General features: G+C 40.1%; 1 protein-coding gene across 3 annotated transcripts in view; it reads right to left on the bottom strand.

Annotated features, from left to right (window-relative positions):
- heatr1 (HEAT repeat containing 1) overlaps positions 1–18699 on the bottom strand; it is an 88113-nt gene that overhangs the window by 15016 nt on the left and 54398 nt on the right. For 2 of the 3 annotated variants that reach the window (XM_043695571.2, XM_043695570.2), the window contains exons 29-35: positions 18352–18480; positions 14679–14909; positions 12523–12652; positions 9039–9211; positions 5350–5402; positions 2060–2183; positions 1434–1577 (exon numbers count right to left, since the gene is read on the bottom strand). In XM_043695571.2, coding sequence (XP_043551506.2) covers positions 1434–1577; positions 2060–2183; positions 5350–5402; positions 9039–9211; positions 12523–12652; positions 14679–14909; positions 18352–18480 — 984 coding nt within the window. The remainder of the gene's footprint in view (positions 1–1433; positions 1578–2059; positions 2184–5349; positions 5403–9038; positions 9212–12522; positions 12653–14678; positions 14910–18351; positions 18481–18699) is intronic. The other variant, XM_087991235.1, reaches the window with a different exon arrangement.

The following is an 18699-nucleotide window of genomic DNA, read 5'->3' on the forward strand; positions in this document are numbered from 1 at the left end:
CTGTCAAATATTCAATTATGATAGAGAAGGTTAATAACTGTCAAAAATAGACCTGATGAACTTTGAAGAAATAATAATACATTGAAAAGGAAAGTGCACTAGACATTTGTGTATGCGTATTTTCAAAAGGTCTTTGACACGATAGTGCATAAGAGGCTTATGGATAACACGAAGAGGGCATATCAGCGATGAGCAGCTTGTGTTATGACGCGAGATTGGAAAAAAAGAGTATTTTTATAATTCACAGTTAAGAGGGACAAAAACAGAGACTGCTAGAAATATTTAGTCAGCATGTCGGGCAGTTTCTGTGCAGGGTTACTTGAGTTCTCATTGAAGTTCATCAACTTGAAATGTTAACTCTATACTTTTGTACCTTTACACTTGTGGCCTGTCATGTTGAGTATTGCCAAAATTTTCTATTTTAATTTCAGGTGCCTTGCTCCCACAGTATTTTATTTCTGCATTAAAGGTTATGGGGAATTCTGACAATGAACACCTTGTGTAGAAACAATGAATGGATAGAATTTTCTTTGTAGTCACAATACCCAAGTTTCTTAGACACCTACCCTGAAATATAACTCACAAGACACCAGAGTACACAGGAAGACCTTCTGATGGATGATAAATCTGTGATTAACTGAAAAATTCTGAGGCTACTGGACAATGTTGAGCTCTTCAGCTCTCCATCATTTGCTCTCCTCTAGCATCATTCAGGCCAGAACTTCAACAGGCAAGACTGGATGAAATGACATGCTGCTCTCAGTTTTCCTTAAACTATCACAGAACAAATAGAAAAGGCACCAATGCTCTCCAGATTCTACATTGTCAGATTAGCAACCCAGATCTGCTGCTCTGTAGCTGAGAATGACTGCTATAGCATTCAACTGTGAAAGTAAGTGGAATTACATGTATACTTCAAAAGAAATAATGTTATGGCAAGGGGACGAAAACAGAGCTCTTTCAAAAGAGTTGTCCGAGCCACAATGATTCAAAAGGCCTCCCTCTAGTGGTGTGAGAGACCATGGTTAACTTTTGGGATGGTTTTGGGGTCAGCTTTCTGTGGTTTGAGATGGATATTCTGGTTGAAAGTAGGGATACGGATGAGTTCGACTGATTGTTTTGCTGGAGAGAAGGCTACTTTTTTTAAAATGAAACAGGCAAGGCTGGCAGCTTTGTCTTGTTCCTGCATGAAAAATACTTAAAAAGAAGATCCCACTGCAATTTGTTCTCAGCATCTGATAGACATGAACTATACCTTTTCTTTTCAAGCAGACATCAAGATCAGAGCAACAAAATGAGGATCCAGTTTTCAACATTAAAGATCTCAAGTTGTGAACTTCAAACTGTGACTTTTGCATAATATTCATTTTAAATTGATACTGTTCATTTAGATAGAAAGATCTTTAACTGGTTTAAGAGAATGAGGCACTCACCTGACGTTTCTGCCACACAGTTCTGTGCTGCTGGAGTTTATTATTCAAGAGATCCATAGCTTTACGTCGAACTGAAGGTAACCGATTGCTTATCAGCCCACGTATCACTGGGATGAAGGTTTCTGTCGGTAACAAGGCATTCACCTGTATGAAGGAGATAAAGAAGAATTTAGACAGATTACTTCATAACAGCATCCACATCCAACTTTTATCTGCCAGCCAACAGTAAATGCAACAGAATTGAAATATAAATCAGGTAGAACTAGATAATCTATTGTAATGATGTTGGTTGAGGGATGATCGTTGGCTCTTTCTCAAATTGTGCCAGGCAATGTGTAAGTCTGTTCTCATTTCTCGTTGACTTAAGATAATACTTTATCTTAATTATGGCACTCCATCATTGTAACTTTCCTTCACTGTTACATTCCAGTGTCAGCTTGGATTGTGTGCCCGAGTCATGGAGTAGGACAGAAATGGAACCAAAGCTGACACCAAAATGAATAATCTTTATCCTTAGAATCTTTTATTGATGTTACATGTAAACGTCTGCTTTTCAGTTTGCTGGAATAGCAAATTCAAACTGAAAAGTACGTCAGCGACTGGGACCAGCTAAGTTGAGAACCTACTTTATCTAAGACATCATATGACCGGTTGAGTAGAGATCTCCAAAATTTGGCTGTCGGCTTCTCTGCATTCTCCTCCACACTGTGAGCAACAACGTTAATGTAGCACAGAATTTCCTCCAACAAACTAAGAAAACAAAGCAAGATCAATTCACTAAAGAACACTCTGAAAAAAATAATACAGGATTAAACGCAACACAATAACTAACAGTTTACAAAAATAAAATGAATATCACAGTTCATGTCGAACCATAGTTTAGTGGTTTATGCATTTGCTTCAAATATCATACAAAGTAATAGGACAATGTGCTTCTGGGTAAACACAAGGAGATTCTCTCCTCACAATAATATCGCAGCATTAGCAATTTCCAATCTGTACTTTCAACCATCCTTTTTTCTTTTTATTCAGACTAATAAGAGGATAATCTGAATTACGATAAATTCAAACACTCAAGTAGTTCCATCACCCTAACACTAAGAGCACTACTCAGCAATTAGACTGCAGTGTTGAAGAAGCTAGCCCATTACCAGTTGGGTGTGAAATGCAGCCTCACCAGCTTTATTCATATCAGAGGGCAAATAAAAGTAACTAAGATTTACAATTATTCAGGTTCTTTTCTTGAATATATGATCATTTTATGTGGCTATTTTACTCAGTTTTATATTCGTTTCTGTGGAGTTGACAGTTGGCTGTAAGCTTATGGCTGTTTCTTGTTGTTGCACACAGAGTCTGTACTATTAGATTAATGATTGCCCATCAGAACTGAACTTGGTGAGAAATTAACTTCAGCTGAACAGCATAAACACCATAGGCTCTGTTAGGTTTTGGATTTCCTTTTGACTTAATGTTAACATGCAGGATCAGTTGCAGTTATGCAAATGCAATGTTAGCGTTCATTTCAAGAGGTACAAGAAGACAAGAGCAGAGATGTACTGCTGAGGGTGTATAAGATTCTGGTATCATACAGCATTTGGAATACTGAGAGCAGTTTTGGGCCCCATGTCTAAGGAAGGATGTGCTAGCTTTGGAAGGTACCCAGAGGAGGCTCACAAAAATGATCCCAGGAATGAAGGGTTTGTCATATAAGGAGCGGTTAAGGACTCTGGGTCTGTACTCAATGGAGTTTAGAAGCATGAGGGGTGATAGAACATAGAAGATTACAACGCAGTACAGGCCCTTTGGCCATCAATGTTGCGCCGATCCAAGCCCACCTAACCTACACGAGCCCACTATCCTCCATATGCCTATCCAATGCCCGCTTAAATGCCCATAAAGCGGGAGTGTCCACCACTGCTACTGGCAGGGCATTCCATGAACTCACGACTCGCTGAGTAAAGAATCTACCCCTAACATCTGTCCTATACCTACCACCCCTTAATTTAAAGCTATGCCCCCTCGTAATAGCTGACTCCATACGTGGAAAAAGGTTCTCACGGTCAACCCTATCTAAACCCCTAATCATCTTGTACACCTCTATCAAGTCACCCCTAAACCTTCTTTTCTCCAATGAAAACAACCCCAAGTGCCTCAGCCTTTCCTCATACGATCTTCCTACCATACCAGGCAACATCCTGGTAAACCTCCTCTGCACCCGTTCCAGTGCCTCCACATCCTTCCTATAGTATGGCGACTAAAACTGCACACAATACTTCAGATGCGGCCGCACCAGAGTCTTATACAACTGCAACATGATCTCAGGACTCCGGAACTCAATTCCTCTACCAATAAAAGCCAGTACGCCATATGCCTTCTTCACCGCACTATTTACCTGGGTGGCAACTTTCAAAGATCTGTGTACATGGACACCAAGATCCCTCTGCTCATCCACACTACCAAGTATCCGACCATTAGCCCAGTACCCCATCTTTTTGTTATCTCATTGAAACTTACAGAATTCAGAGAGGTCTCGATAGAGTGGAGGTGCAGATGGTGTTTCCACTAGTAGGACAGATTAGGACCTGAAGGCACTGCCTCAGGATGAAGGGATGATGTTTTAGAACAGTGATGAGGAGGAATTTCTTCAGCCAAAGGGTGGTTAATCTATGGAGCTCATTGCCACAGAAGGCTGTGGAGGCTAAGGTCATTCAGTGTATTTAAGCTCAAGATAGATAGGGTCTTGATTATTAAGGAGATCATAGGTTACTGGGAGGAGGTGGGAGAATGGGATTGAGAAACATATGATCTACTATTTTCCACACAGAAAATTGGAAATGTGTTCCATGAAGCAATACAATTTTTGCAGGGTGATATCCTCCTTGTAGCATTCCTGCTTCTGACCAAGAAGCTCTAAGTTGTATTCAGAAAACTGATGGACAAGGCACGTGCGTTCATAACAAGTTAGATGGTAAGAGTGAGAAAGATACATAGCTCCAGACTACAACATGCACGTAAACGTTACTAACTGCAACTGGATTTCTTGGAGGAGTCAATTGGTGGGATGGCTGATATGGATCAGATTGATGCCAACAACATCAGGTTTGATCCTCTTGTGTAGATGGGGATTTGGGACCTGCCTTGTTGAATCTTGAGGCAGGTCAATATGGGACATGCTTCCCTTCAGGCAGGGAACTTAACATTCTCCTATTGCAGCAGTACACTGAGTTTAATATGTTACCTTGCTTCAAGTTTTCTACAAACATCTATGTCTGTTGGGATGGCTTAATAACTTGAGTCCTGCTTTGTATTCTGCATATGTGTAGACACTATCATTGATGGACCTACTGGCAAATTATTCAATGGGAAAGTTGGAGAGACAGCCCCTCACTTCATGATGTCAGATGTAACAAAAAAAAGAGGAATATCTATTTCTCTGATCAGCCAATTAACATGATCTATTGAGAGAAACACTCAGGTCATTTATTATAAAACCAGCACTGACTAAGTTGCAAAATTAGGACCAACAAAAAGCAAACAGTAGTCAGACTGCTTACCCAGGTAGGACTACATGGTTCATTATTTTCCTTATTCATGAGGATCTGAAGCTAAGCAGTCAGATGATCATATTTACTTATAAAATAACATTTCAACAATTTGTATCACTGAGGTATTTGAGCAGTACCAGGGAGGAGACCCAAGAAATACATGATAACCAGTTCAGATTACAAGCGAGTACTTCTGTCCCGACACTTATTGACACTGATGAATGACTAGATATTGGACAATACAGCAGGATTCTGAATGTCAGACATAGAGACTGTCAATAGGAGGGACAGCAGAGCTGAACCCCAGTCAACACCTAAACCAGACAAAAAATTTATAACAATCATATACAACACAACAGATGAATGGTTACCTTTGTTCAAGCTTCTGCAAAACCTCTTCTTCAGAATTATCACAGTCTGCAACCTAATATAAAAACAAGAAACTCAGTGAGCACACTTAATATTTAACAGGAGCTATTTTATAAAACCATCTTTCAGCACGGTGTAAAGAATTCTCAACACTGATTTTCTTGGCCCATACATCTGTGTTAACGTTTATATTCCACATGTGCCTCCTTCAGTTTAATCACCTCTTCACACAGCACTCCAAGTTTATCTATTACATTCTCTCTCATCAAGCTAACAAGGCCTCCTTTTAATACCCATTAAAATGACTGTAATTAGCAAATTCAAATGGAAGAAACATGGTTTGATTTAATCTGACAACACAAAGGATAAACCATTATTAAATCATTACAGGGCATAGGTTTAAGGTGAGAGGGGAAAGATTTAACAGGGACCTAAGGGGTGACTTTTTCATGCAGAGGGTGGTGCATGTTTGGAATGAGCTGCCAGAGGAAGTGGCAGAGACTGGTACAAGTACAACATTTAATAGGTAATTGGATGGATATATGAATTAGAAGGATTTAGAGGGATATGGGCCAAATGCTGGCAAATGGGACTAGATTAATTTAGGATATTAGATTAGATTTGATTACTTACAGTGTGGAAACAGGCCCTTCAGCTCAACAAGTCCACACTGACCCGCCGAAGCTCACCCACCCAGACCCATTCCCCTACATTTTCCCTAACACTACGGGCTATTTTAGCATGGCCAATTCACCTAACCTGCACATTTTTGGACTGTGGGAGGAAACCGGAGCACCTGGAGGAAACCCACGCAGACACAGGGAGAATGTGCAAACTCCACACAGTCAGTCGCCTGAGGCGGGAATTGAACCTGGGTCTCTGGCGCTGTGAGGCAGCAGTGCAAACCACTGTACCACCGTGCCGCCCACCTATGAGATGCTGGTATCTGGTCAACACGGACGAATTGGACCAAAGGGTCTGTTTCTGTGCTGTCCATCTCTATGACTCTATTATCATAAGAATGCAAGTAACAGACCAATAAAGAAGAGTGATAATGAACAAAAAAAAATTTTAAATAGATCACACTGGCAGCACTTTTCGTTCAGGATTACAGGTTGTACCTCCTTTATCCAGCACATATTAGTCTGGAACCACATTTTTCCTGGTTTAAGACACCTTCTATGTCTCATTCTTTATAGGGTGATTTTGAAATTCGTAGTAAAAAGTTAGAACTCAGTAACAAGTAGTTTATTGCTAGTTAGAGGAAATAGTGACAAGATTTACTGCTAGTTACAGACTGGGTTTACTCGCTAGTATCCTGGTGCGATCTTCTTCCCCACTGACACTCTTAGAACTCCACTATGAGGTGCTGGTATTCTGAAACCCTTCCTTAAAGTTGTCTTTCTTCAATACCAATACCTCATCCTCTTTGGAAATGCCAGAAGCGAAGGGACTGCACAGGTCAAGATTATGGGGATTATATTGGACACATGACCTTCCAATGGCCCGGCAACACTCCCCTCCTGGCAAAGTCTAGATCCCGAGGCTGCTGGATAATAGAGGTGCAACCTATTGTAAATTAATGCATTCCAGTGATCTATGGGATCACTGAAACAACAAGAAATGCTAGAAATACTCAGGCTGTCAAGGTAACATTAACTCTATTTTCCTCTTCACAAGTTGATTACCATTCATTTAAACATTTATTTGATTTGAGCCAACACTTTAAAAAATATATATTTCTTCCACAGCCAAAGCCCTCTGACAATGTTTCTATGCTTGACAGATAATATGCTTGTCTAAAGATTTTTTAAAATCATCATAATCTCTAAATAAGTTATCGGGACCTCTATGAGTGACATTTTAAATTATTTTTAATCATTACACACATGAAGCAATTTCAGATTCTTCTCATTAGAAATTACATTTGTTGCTAACTAGACATTTGAAACTCCCAAATAAATTGTTCAGTCAGGAATTAGCTTGAAAATATACTGCAGTAAGTAATGCAAAAAACAAAATTGCTCTTATTTAAGTTAAATAGATAGTGGACTGACACATTGTAGTAGAACTCGGAATGGGCAATATGGGATTACATAGGAAACATGGCACAGAAACAAGCCACTGGTCCACATCAAGGACTATTCTGGTCCTGTTGAAGAAAAAAGTTATGCTGTTGAAGGTTTTCATCAGGGTAGGTGGAATAATAGCAAATTTGAAAGGGAGCAATAACTTATACTGCATGAGAAAGAACAATGTGACATTGAGAGACCCACTGACAACCTTAGCGTTTCATAGTAATTCATGCCATATCTGGTATCATTCAGTTGTGTATTCTGCAAACTAATGAATGGGCTTAAGTCCACTTTTGGATTTCAACATTGCCCACGATCACTCAAATCACCCTGGAAGGGAAAGTATCTCAAAAATTTGAGCAACGGTCAGAGCTAGCCATGTCATGCTGTGGCAACGTGAATGGTATTTTCCATTACTAGGATGCTGCCATCAAAACAAAAAGATGTTTCCCCCTAACACACAACTGAGTAATGAGGTAAATGAAGTTCAGGGCCACTGCAAAAGAATTGACTTGCCAACCAACCAGCACCATTTTCTCATGTAATAATTATGGTTGCTCCCTTTTATTGCTCCCTTTCTTACACCTGTCTTGATGAGTACCAGATGAAAATCTTTGACAGCATCTCTCTTTTTCTCAGTAACATTCAAGTTTTGTGCTATCCACCAACTGTTTATGTTTCTGTCTTTTCTCATCTCAATCCACCAATGTAACCCTGCCTCCCTTTCTAGTTCATATGTTTGTCTAGCTTCCCTTTAAATATACCTATACTATTCGCTTCAAACCACTGGCTATAACAACAAGTTTCACATCCTCACCTCTTTTTGGACCATGTGGTTTCTTCTGAATTCCACAATTAATTTCTTGGTGATTTTTATGATGACTACTAGCTATCACAAGTGGAAATATTCTCTCTGAACCAATTTTTCAAAACCTTTCATAATTCTAAAGATCTGTATTAGGTCACCCCTGGGTGTTTTTCAACAGAAAATAGGCCCAATTGTCAACTTGTTCCTGATATGTATACCCATGCATTTCATATCAAGTAAATTTTCACTGCACTTTCTCCAGTGCTCCTATATCCTTTTTAATAACTGACTTATTATTTTTGGCAATTGTTGTAAAAAGAAATACAGGCATTAAGAGTAACAGACTTTGTTATGGACCAGAAGTATTTGCGATATTTATTTGAATCTACAGTATTTGGTGGATAAGGGAAAAACAATGACTGCAGATGCTGGAAACCAGATTCTGGATCAGTGGTGCTGGAAGAGCACAGCAGTTCAGGCAGCATCCGACGAGCAGCAAAATCGACGTTTCGGGCAAAAGCCCTTCATCCTGATGAAGGGCTTTTGCCCGAAACGTCGATTTTGCTGCTCGTCGGATGCTGCCTGAATTGCTGTGCTCTTCCAGCACCACTGATCCAGTATTTGGTGGATGTCCACTGTATAATATGTCAATGGATAACACTGTTCCATTCCACTGGAAAAATAAGAAATGATCAGATGTCTAATACTAGAGGAGGAAAGCTTCTTCAGTATCAAGTACCAAAATATTCAATGATGCATAAACCTTTGGGTACAAATAATTAAATGTATACAAACAAAGCAAAATTACCTTTCCAACAAAGCTGTTGGAGGCAAGAATCTGAGCCATGAATGAGACAGAAAGAAATTTGAAATGCCGTAGCTGTTTGGCTGTGTGCGTGTCTATGTTGAACAGTGGTTCCTCTTCACTCTGGTTTCTTGCTTTGCTTCCCTTTGTCCTCATTTTTCTCTGTCCTTCAGCTTCTTTTAAAGGAAGTACATTCAAGAAATGAATTTGCAATAATAACAAATGGTATTATGTTATTAATGGTATGTGTTAACAAAGAATGAGTAGAGTCAAGATTAGAGTGGTGCTGGAAAAGCATAGCAGGTCAGGCAGCATTCGAGGAGCAGGAGAATCGACGTTGTGGGCAGGAGCCCTTCATCAGGAATGATGCAACGCATCATCCTCCACCATTTCAACCACCTACAAACAGACCCCACCACCACAGATATATTTCCCTTCCCTCTCCTATTTGTGTTCCACAGAGACCATTCCCTCCGCGACTCTCTTGTTAAGTCCACGTTCCCCACCAACACACCCTCCACTCCTAGCACCCTCCCTTGCCATCAGAAGAGGTGTAAAACCTGTGCCCACATCTCCATCCAAAGCCCCAAAGGATCCTTCCACATCCGATAGAGATTTTCCTGCACCTTCACTCCTGTCATCTACTGTGTCCATTGCTTCCGATGTGGTCTCCTCTACGCTGTGGAGACAGGACACCAACTTGCAGAACGTTTCAGAGAACATCTCTGGGACACGCACTAAACAACCCCACCACCCAGCTGCCGAACACTGCAACTCCCCCTCCCATTCTGCAAGTCCTGGGCCACCTCCACCGCCAAACGCTAGCCACCTGACGCCTAGAGGAAAAACACCTCATCTTCTGCCTTGGGACCCTCCAACCACAAAGGATCAATGTCAACTTCACCAGTTTCCTCATCTCCCCTCCTCCTGCCTTATCCCAGATTCAATCCTCCAACTCGGCACCACCCCCTTGAACTGTCCTACCTGTCCATCTTCCTTCCCAATTATCTGCTGCACCCTCCTCTCTGACATACCACTATCACCCCCCACCTTCATCTACCTATTGCATTCCAGCTACCATCCCCCAGCCCCACCCCCTTCCATTTATCTCTCAGCCCCTGTGGGCTCCCCCCACATTCCTGATAATATTAACATGCAAAAGGAAACAAATTAAGCAGAGTCCCAAGGTTCTCAGGAAGCTTTTAAAAACATTGTTGAACTATACAAAAACTGGAAACCTGAAAGGTTGATGAAAAAAAACTTGGGCAATAAAGATCACTGCACCAATCATAGCCACATTAATTCCTCCACTTATGTCATTCTTTAGAGTCATAGAGATGTACAGCACGGATACAGACCCTTCGGTCCAACTCATCCTTGCCGACCAGATATCCCCACCCAATCTCGTCCCACCTGCCAGCACTTGGCCCATATCCCTCCAAACCGTTCCTATTCATATACCCAGCCTTTTAAATGCTTCAATTGTACCGGCCTCCACCACTTCCTCTGGCAGCCCATTCTACACACACGCCACCCTCTGCATGAAAACGTTGCCCTTAGGTCTCTTTTATACCTTTCCAGTCTCAATTTAAACCTATGCCCTCAAGTTCTGGACTCACCTACCCCAGGCAAAAGACCTTGTCTATTTATCCTATCCATGCCCCTCATGATTTTATAAACCTTTATAAGGTCACCTCTCAGCCTCCAACGCTCCAGGGAAAACAGCCCCAGCCTGTTTAGCCTCTCCCTCTAGCTCAAATTCTCCAACCCTGGCAACATCCTTGTAAATCTTTTCTGAACCCTTTCAAGTTTCACAACATCTTTCCAATAGGAAGGAGACCAGAATTGCACACAATGTTCCAACAGTGGCCTAACCAATGTCCTGTACAGCTGAAACATGACCTCCCAACTCCTGTACTCAATACGCTGACCAATAAAAGAAAGTATACCAAACGCCTTCTTCACTATCTTAATTACCTGTGACCCTACTTTCAAGGAGCTATGAACCTGCACTCCAAGGTTCCTTCCGCTAGAGGAGCTTACCATTAAGTGTATAAGTCCTGCTAAGATTTGCTTTCCCAAAATGCAGCACCTCGCATTTATCTAAATTAAACTCCATCTGCCACTTCTCAGCCCATTGGCTCATCTGATCAAGATCCTGTTGTAATCTGAGGGAACCTTCTTCGCTGTCCACTGCACCTCCAATTTTGGTGTCATCTGCAAACTTACTCACTGTACCTCTTACGCTCACATCCAAATCATTTATATAAATGGTGAAATGTAGTGGACCCAGCACCAATCCTTGTGGCACTCCACTGGTCACAGGCCGACAGTCTGAAAAACAACCCTTCACCACCACCCTCTGTCTTCTACTTTGAGCCAGTTCTGTATCAAATGGCTTGTTCTCCCTGTATTCCACGGGATCTCACCTTGCGAACCAATCTCCCATGGGGAACCTTGTCGAAAGCCTTACTGAAGTCCATAATAATCACATCTACCACTCTGCCCTCATCAATCCTCTTGTTACTTCTTCAAAAAACTCAATCAAGTTTGTGAGACATGATTTCCCATGCACACAGCCATGTTGACTATCCCTAATCAGTCCGTGCCTTCCCAAATTCATGTATACCCCGTTCCTCAGGATTCCCTCCAACAACTTGCCCACCACTGACATCAGACTTGCGGGTCTGTAGTTTCCTGGCTTGTTCTTACCAATTTTCTGAGATAGTAGCACCACATTAGCCAACCTCCAGTCTTCCGGCACCTCACCTGTGACTATCAATGACACCCAGCAATCGCTTCCCACAGAGTTCTAGGATACACCTGATCAGGTCCTGGGGATTTATCCACTTTTATGCATTTCAAAACATCCAGCAATTCCTCCTCTGCAATATGGACATTTTTCAAGCTGTCACCATCTATTTCCCTACATTCTATATCCTTCATGTCCTTAAGTTTGAAAATATACTAAAAGTGCCAAATTAACTTTACCCAAAATAAAATTATCTGCACTTCTTTTTTTAACCAGTGAAGCAATCTGACATATCAATTAAATCCAGCTTAAACTGACTGGGTGAACTTTGCTCAATATCTTTTTGCTTGTCCACTATAATATCAGTGGAACAGCCATGGAAATAGCAGGAAAAATGCTATTTTGCAGGGTACCTGCAGAGTTTTTAATGAGGTTACAGCAGATAAATATGAGAATTCTCATGAATATTCACACCCAGGCTTCTGAGATAAGGTCTGAAGATTAATAAACAGGACGAATATAAATAGTGCTTTAAAATCAAATGAGTTCCCTCAGTGAACATTTTGTTTCGATAAGTAATTTAGTTATAATACTGAAATGTTTGGGGAGACAGAACAGCAGCAGTTTGAACGTTCAGGTCTGGGAAATACATTTATTCTTTCCTATTTAAATGCCCCTTTTTATTGATATGATACAAAAATCACCACATGAAGTAATGACATGAGGTGTACTCACTGTCTTCCTTTTCTTCTGGGAGCTTTGCTAAGTAACGCAAAATATTGATGAAGCTCTGTAGCTGCTCCTGAGCACTGAACTCGCAGCAAACAGCAATCCAAAACTCAACATCTCTTTCTACAGCAGCTTCCTGTCAGTAGGAGAAAAAAAATACAGAACTTTGTTGGAATGCAAAGTAAAATCTAATTCATAAATGATTATTTCAGAAAACAGAAATACAATTTGGAACTATCGGGGGCAGAGAAAGTGGTAGGAGGAGAGTTCAATGATGCTTCTTGAAATTATCTTTTCAACTTTGGGCAAGTAAAGTCTTTTACTGACAGGCTTAATTTTCATGCACCACTCTCTAATATCTGCCAATATGACTGTTAAAATCCATGGGGAAATTGCTTGAAATCCCACTGCATTGTGTAAAGTTGTAATATTGTCTGTTCTGTACAGCTGCTTGATTTGCAGTCCATCCACAAATAATCATTCCTACCATCATTGACATTCAGGAACTGCAGCGAGTGTGAGCTATATAATGCACTGCAAAAATTCACCAAGGTTCCTTAGGCAGCATCTTTCAAACACATGACTACTACCATCTAAAAGGACAACAGCACCAGAAATATGGAAACACCACCACCAGCAAGTTCCCCTCCGAGTCACTATTCCTTCAGGGTCCCTGGATCAAAATCCTCCAACTCCCTCCCTAATAGCATTGTCGGTCTACCTACAGTACATTGACTTCAGCAGTTCAAGAAAGCAGCTCACCACCACCTTAAAGGCACTTAAGAGATGGGCAAAAAATATTGGTCCAGCAAATGCTGCCCCTAATCCCATGAATGTATTAAACAAAAGTACAGAAACAAAGAGTTATTAATTACAAGTTGCCATGAAACCAGATTTTCAAATTTCCATTTGCAAATTTCTCACAATTAAGTTCCTTTCTTTAGTCTGAAATTTTAATTGATAAACTTCACAGACAAACTCATCAACATTAAATATTACTTTTTGTTTCAATGGTTTCATCATCTGCAGTCAGTTCTTCTGACAATGTTTACATTCATAGCTGTACCTGTCAAAACAGGTAAATGTAAATTAAATGTAAATCTGTATCTTTTTGACCACTCCACTGTCGATCAAACTGTTCAAACGAGGTGAAATATCTACCAACTCGATCCTAAGTCATTGAAGGCAGGATGCACAGTTAAATCAAACTCAGCATTGAAATCAGAATCATCCTCTGAGCTACTGCCACATTTTTCTCTAAACTTTTCTTTGGCTAAGCCATGTTGTCCGATTTCCTTATTTATCTAAAGTTCGAGCTTTTTAAATACTACTTTCATGTTCTTCTGTTTCTTCAGTAATCATTTTAAGCATCTCATCCTTATGTGATCCTGCTTTAATTTCCACTTCCAATTTATCTGCTAACTATTCATTATAGAGACTCAAGTCCAGAGAAATTATACCACATTAGGTGCAGGAACACAAAGGGACAAAGTGGCAGTTACCAGGAACCTCAACTGTGTTTTCTGTTTGAAGATATTTTCTGGTGTTTGCAGCCTTGTCCAGCTGCTCCCTCTGCCTGGGCAAAATCTCACCAATTGTTGATCTGACAAGTGATTGTCCATCACCAGCACTGTCCTTCACCACAGTGAATGATGGGCAGGCATCACAGAGGCACTACACTGGGGAGGAGAGGTCTGCCTCAACGCCAACTTCTCGCCCGCAATTTCCTTCCCAATCCTTCCTGTGCCAGCAGTTAGGTGCAGCCCATGCATGCTCAGGCACTGATGTCACTGCATTTGGAATGCGATGACACCAATGATGCATGTCCAGATCAGTCTGTGGCCTGTTGCGGTTAGCTGACAATGTGGCCCACCTCTGCACGTGCGCAGGTGTCATTTTGGCATTTGGAATAACCATTTCATTTTCCAAAATACTTTAAGTAATACAATAAGGGAACCATATTTCAATAAAGTAGGATTTTAGGTACTGAAAACAGATAATTGGTTTAGAAAAACTTTTTGATTCATGTCAATCCTCTTCGTCTTCCTCACTCAATCCTTCTGTTTCAGGACCATGGGAGGATAAGCTATCTATACTTTAGTACTCAAGTGCAGACTAATTCCTGATAGTTAGCTATCCACTTTGAAAAACCTGGTCTTTACCTTTTCATTGTTGGTTGCTGAAGTAGTAGCCTTGGTCACATGCTGCTCAAAAAGAAGCAACAGGAGAGTCCAAAGGAAGCGTTCCGCACTCACTGTGTTGACGAGCTGTGAAAGGATAGGTACTCTCCTGTGCTCGGGTACATGTGGCATAGCATCTACAAACACATGGATGATTTTTGTAACAACATTTTCCACATTCTGCTTCGTTTCTGCAGAACCTTCATCATCAGCCTGCACAAAAAAAACCAAATATAAACAAGAAGCCAAAATCACAAAAAGAAAACAAGCTTATTTATAGCACAGTGAATGATGGTACTCAGTCTCCATCTGTAACTTTGCCTTTTTCCTTTAAACAACTGATTTTAAAAATAGTGCCACCCCACCCACTGACCCCATGGAATCAATACTTGTTAAGATAAGCAACACATTACACAACATGTTACCATCTTTATCAGGAAAAAAACAGTGAAATAGGAGTCAGTAATGCCGTGAAATTTCTTAACTTAAATGATCTATCTTTAAATTATCACTCCTAACCAACATCACAGATGAAACATAATCTGGGTTTTATCACATTGGTATTTACAAGAGTTTGTTATGCATGTATTGGTTGCTACAGTTCCTAAAGTGACAATACTTCAAAATGTTCTTCATTGGTTATAAAGCTTGGAAGTTGCGACATAAATAGAAGGTTTTTTTATATACATTTTATTCACTACATAAAACGATCTCAAGGATTGCTTCCAACCACTTGCAGTTTGGAATAACCATTGCATGAGTTGGCAACAGGGCTACCAGTTCTAGAAATACATCACATCAATAAACAATAACTATTCTGCAGCAGAACCAACCAAAAAATATTACATCTATCTCCAATACTATTTCCTAGGTTTTCAAGTTTTACTCAACAAAAATTATTTTTGCCAGTGTAAGGACAACAGTATGCATAATTATAAGCATTGCCACCACAGACTACTATTTTGTAGTTATAAAGCACCTAAGTGGCATTGAATAAGTATCTGGGGCTCTGGCAGCTTCTTAATGAGTTTATCTGTAAGACTTCATTGCCATAAAGCTTATTACTTGAATTCCCTTCCTGAAGATACTGATTTCCTTATGGGAAAGTTGTCCTACAGGTACCAATTATTTTTCTGGTTCTTCACCAACATGCGCAATATTGACACAACAGTAAATATCAATGAGCTTTCTAACAGCAGAAGACACCGCAATTAAGCTCAATCCTGTGATCATGAAGACCTATTTACAATAGGCACTGTTGTCTTGCCATCAAAGCAAATTCTTCCCTTCCAAATCTTGGGATGGTCAATTATAATATTCCACTGATACTGTGGAGCCAAAGAGAGATCAAAAAGTGGACCACAACAGTACACACAGAGTCCAATGTCAATATACAGGAATTGTAAGGTAATTGTACTGGAGGCATACAGCATGGCTTTGACAATTAAAACTCTAATAACACTTAAAGAGAATAATCCTATTGAAAAAGATGACATTTCAAAAGAAAATTGTCAAAATAACCTAGAGAAAAGATGGCATTTTAAAAAAAATAATCTTATGACAAGAGGTGGATACAGATCTAGTGGTAATTTTCAAAAGACAACTACAGAGGAACTAGGAGAAAGTGAGGACTGCAGATGCTGGAGATCAGAGCTGAAAACTGTGCTGCTGGAAAAGCGCAGCAGGTCAAGCAGTATCCAAGGAGCAGGAGAATTGAAGTTTCGGGCATAAGCCCTTCTTCAGGAATGAGGAAGGTCATTCCTGAAGAAAGGCTTATGCCCGAAACATCGATTCTCCTGCTCCTTGGATGCTGCCTGGCCTGCTGCGCTTTTCCAGCAACACAGTTTTCAACTACAGAGGAACCTCGATTATCCAGCATTCGTTTATTTGGATTATCTGAACAAGATCGTATGCTCCCGATGCTTGGCTACACTATGTTACCCGGCATTCGATTAACAGAACGAAGTAGTCCCCGCCCAGGTCCTTCGGATAATCGAGGTTCCTCTGTATAAGCACATACACTCAAAATGGGAAAATATACAGGACAAATACGGAAAAAGTATTTTTAGGAAGTTATGAGATGTGGGCATTGCTAGCCAGGCTAGCTTTCATAGCCTATCCTAACGTCCAGAGGGCAGTTAAAAGCCAGGCATTTATGATGGATTTGCAATCACATGTAGGCCAGGCCAGGTAAGGATACCAAATTCCTTCCCCAGATGACATTAGTGAATCAAATGGGCTTTTACAACAAACAACAATGGGTAGTCTAGCTTTTCTTTTACAGCTTTTTAGCAGTGGCGTGGTTTGAACTCATGCCCCACAATATTAGACTGGGGTTCGGGATTACTAGTCCAGTGCATTACAACTAAGACACCATCTCCCCCTTAACCTACATTAATTACATACTTGTTTTAAAGAGCCAGCAGAGGAATGATGAGCTGAAGTCTCCTTTTGTATTGTATGATTATACATAAAAGACTGCCTGTTTATCATGTGTTTGCCATGGTTAGGCTGGGAGCAGTCTGTCTCTGAAGTCAGAAGGTTATCAAGTATTCAAGTCCCATTGTAGGACTTACAACTCAAAAATCTAGCTGAAACTCCAGTTCAGAACTCCGGAACTGCTGGAGGTGACAGCTTCCAGACAAATCATTAAACTGAAATCCTACCTTGCCTCTCATGTAAACATAAAAGATGAAATGCCATCCTCACCAATAATTATCTCCTAACCAAAATCACAAATGAAAAATGATGTGGGTTTTATCATATTGGTGCTTGCCAAGACCTTGTTGTGCATATATTGGTTACTGCATTTTGTATCTTAAAAAAGTGACAATACTTCAAAATATTCCTCATTGGCTATAAAGCATGAAAATTGCTACATAAATACAATTCATTCTTTTTATATAAACACACCACTTTGTACATAAGCTTATACAGTTATGAAGCTAGTGTATGAAAACCAATTTGTCTTGATTGTGCAGATAAATGGTAATTTTATGAATTACTAGTACAGCTGACTTTTTGCAACACCCCTACAATTCCTTAGAAGCTAGAAAACAGGAAAATGAAACATTAACTACCTTCCTCAAAAGTACTGCCAGAAGCAAATACCTGCATCCCAATGAATTCTCATATGCCAAGCTACAAATAAATGTACTGTATATGAACTAACAAGACTTTGTAATTCAGTGATGCGCGCAAATATTCAAATATTTGTTACAGATTTCTCCTGACTCCTCTGACTCTGTCAGCTGTAGTTAGGGGCCAGAGGGTTTATTAAACTACACTCTTGCATGCTATGTAAATAAGCTTGGATAGTGAACATTAATAGGCTGTGTCTTCAGTTTCTACTTTAGCTGAATTGACAATTCTGATGAATATCTGTTAGCAGTAGCTAAACCAGGCATTGCTGAGATCATAGTTGGGATAAATAGAAATAATCCAAAGATTAGTTATGAAGATTTTAAGTGACAGGCTGTAACTATTTCCTTTGACAGCTTGTTTCACAAAAGGATTGTCCTTCGGAAGGAAGATTGTTGATATACCACTGATGATTTCAACAGCCACAGCTAACTCCATCTTTACTCCTTACTGCATAGGGAGAATTCTTTCTTCACACAGTAAAAACAAAACAAAAAACTTCACCATGACTTACTTGAATAAGTGCTGGGATTACGGTCTGTACTGTCTTATTTATCACCTGGAAACTATAGCTATCATCCAGTCGCATCACATTCGCACCCATGAAAGTAAAAATCGGCATGATATTATGGAGAACCTTGTCCTACAAAATAAATGCAAACAGAAACAAATCAAAAATCAAAGTATAGTCTGCAGTAATCAAAGAGATCAATGAAGTTAGGAGACAAAACACAGTCAAGGAGCATCACAAATACTGAGTGTTTAATGCATTAGTATTTGACAAAAATGCCAGGAATTATAATTGGAAAGTGGACTGTATAAATACTTTAGGAATAGAGAAAGCAACTAAAATTACATGAGA

Source organism: Chiloscyllium plagiosum, unplaced genomic scaffold (assembly GCF_037043375.1).
Source record: "Chiloscyllium plagiosum isolate Xiang-an unplaced genomic scaffold, Cpla_swu_hap1 HiC_scaffold_10, whole genome shotgun sequence".
NCBI classification, from domain to species: Eukaryota; Metazoa; Chordata; class Chondrichthyes; order Orectolobiformes; family Hemiscylliidae; genus Chiloscyllium; species Chiloscyllium plagiosum.